Genomic DNA, 1,977 nt, shown 5'->3' with positions numbered 1-1,977 from the left:
GTGCCGGTGGCGGTGTCCCTGTGCCGGTGACAGCCCGGTGACACCGCGGGGCTCCCGCAGGTGGTGCCGGTGGCGGTGTCCCTGTGCCGGTGACACCCCGGTGACACCGCGGGGCTCCCGCAGGTGGCGGTGTCCCTGCGCCGGTGACACCCCGGTGACACCGCGGGGCTCCCGCAGGTGGTGCCGGTGGCGGCGCGGCTGCTGCTGGAGATGTTCTCCGGGGAGCTGTCCTGGTCGGCAGACAGCATCCCGCTGCAGATCTCGCACCCCGACCTCAAGGACAGGATGGTGGAGCAGTTCAAGGAGCTGCACCAGCTCTGGCAGAGCCACCAGCGGCTGCCACCGGCACAGCCCCCGCCCGGCCCCTCCGCGGGACCCTGGGCACTGCCACCCGGCCCCCTGCCCCACTGACAGGACATGGGGACACCCAGGGCACCGCCAGCCACGGTGAGTCACTCACTCGGCAGCCATCGGGGCTGGAGGAGCCAGGGGCCACCCAGCACCACCCCTATCCGTCCCCATCCCTGTCCCCATCCTCATCCCTGCCCCTGTCCCTATCCCTGCCCCTGTCCCCATTCCTATCCCTGTCCCCATCCCTGTCCCCGTCCCTGTCCCCACCCCTGTCCCTATTCCTATCTCTGTTCCTATCCCTGTTCCCGTCCCTGTTTCCATTCTTATCCCTGTCCCCGTCCCTGTCCCCATCCTCATCCCTGTCCCTGTCCCCATCCCCATCCCTGTCCCTGTCCCCATCCCTGTCCCTATTCCTGTCCCTGTCCCCGTCCCTGTTTCCATCCCTGTCCCTGTCCCCATCCTCATCCCCATCCCTGTCCCCGTCCCTGTTTCCGTCCCCATCCCTGTCCCCATCCCCGTCCCCCGGAGCTGCCACTGGCCATCACCCAGGGCTGCTCTGAAGGGGAAGGGGACTGTGCCCACCGAGCCTGGGGTGCCTCTTCCCGGGCCAGATCGGAGCAGCCACATCCCCCTCCTGGGATTCCCCAAGGATAATCCACCCGGGAGTTTGGGGGAAAACAGCAGGAAAACGGGCCGGTGCCACCTTGGACCTGGAGCCCCCAGTGCTGGGGGGACAGAAAGCAGGCCCAGCCCTGAGAGAAAAAACAGAGGGGCCTCGGGAGGTTAGTTTATTTTTTCAGTTTTTTGTTGTTTTTTATTGTTCTCGAGATGGCTACACACCCCCGGAGGGAACCGCATGCGCCCGCCCGCCCTGCCCGCGCTCGAGCCACTGCCTCCAACCCCAAAATCAAACCAAAGAAAACCCCAAAAAAGGGGGAAAAAAAAAAGAAAAAAAACACAAACAAACAAACAAACAGAAAAAAAAACCAAACTAAAAAAGCAGAACAAAATAAAATATAAATCTCTATTTGCAGAGTCTGTCCCGCCTGCGTCGTCTCTGGGAGTCGGCACCAGGCAGGCCACGGTGGGCTCGGGGGGCGCAGCGCCCCAGGACCCCCAGACTGACCCCCCATCTTCCTAAGCAATTTGTACTGTTTGGTTTTTGTTTGTTTCTTTTCCTTCTTTTTCTTCTTTTTTGTCTCCACTTGACCGAGTTTTTCTGCTTCTTTGCTGCCGGGCGGATCCGAGTGGCTCGGTGCGGCGCCGCTGCCGCTGGGGCTGGAGTTGGGTTTGTGGGGTTTCCCCTCGGGCTGGTTCTCGTGGCCGAGATCCGGGACGCGAATCCCCGGGCAGGCGGGGTCCCCGAGCCTCCTCCCGCGGCTCCGGCCTCCGGGACACGCTGCAGCGGCCGAGAGCCCTCGGCTGATTGTGGGACACATTCTTGGGTTGCTGTTTCCTGTCTTCTCCTTCAAGACATTCCTGGGAGCAGCAGGGGAGGGTCAGCCCCTTGTCCCCGCTGTCCTGTGGGGTGAGGGACCCAAAACCTGCCCTTACCTGGGAGACAGGTGCCACGTGGAGCCGGAGCTATCGGAACAGGCGGGTGAAGTCCCTCAGAGCCCAGCAGAC

The 1,977-nt window shown here is 63.0% G+C and overlaps 1 protein-coding gene across 1 annotated transcript in view; it reads left to right on the top strand.

Moving 5' to 3' along the window:
* The window catches only part of LOC130587851 (interferon regulatory factor 5-like), a gene marked incomplete at its 5' end in the record, with an annotated part of 5,723 nt that extends 3,875 nt beyond the window's left edge, over window positions 1-1,848 (top strand). The window contains 2 exons of the mRNA XM_057388816.1: window positions 151-447; window positions 1,180-1,848. Of these exons, the coding sequence (XP_057244799.1) occupies window positions 151-411 (261 nt within the window). The remainder of the gene's footprint in view (window positions 1-150; window positions 448-1,179) is intronic.
* Between the last annotated feature and the right edge of the window lie 129 nt (window positions 1,849-1,977).

Source organism: Malurus melanocephalus, unplaced genomic scaffold (genome assembly GCF_030028575.1).
Source record: "Malurus melanocephalus ecotype Western Australia unplaced genomic scaffold, MMel_1.1 scaffold_2560, whole genome shotgun sequence".
In the NCBI taxonomy this organism is placed as follows: domain Eukaryota; kingdom Metazoa; phylum Chordata; class Aves; order Passeriformes; family Maluridae; genus Malurus; species Malurus melanocephalus.
The sequence above is the reverse complement of the archived record's forward strand: the minus strand, read 5'-3'. Positions and strand labels throughout refer to the sequence as shown.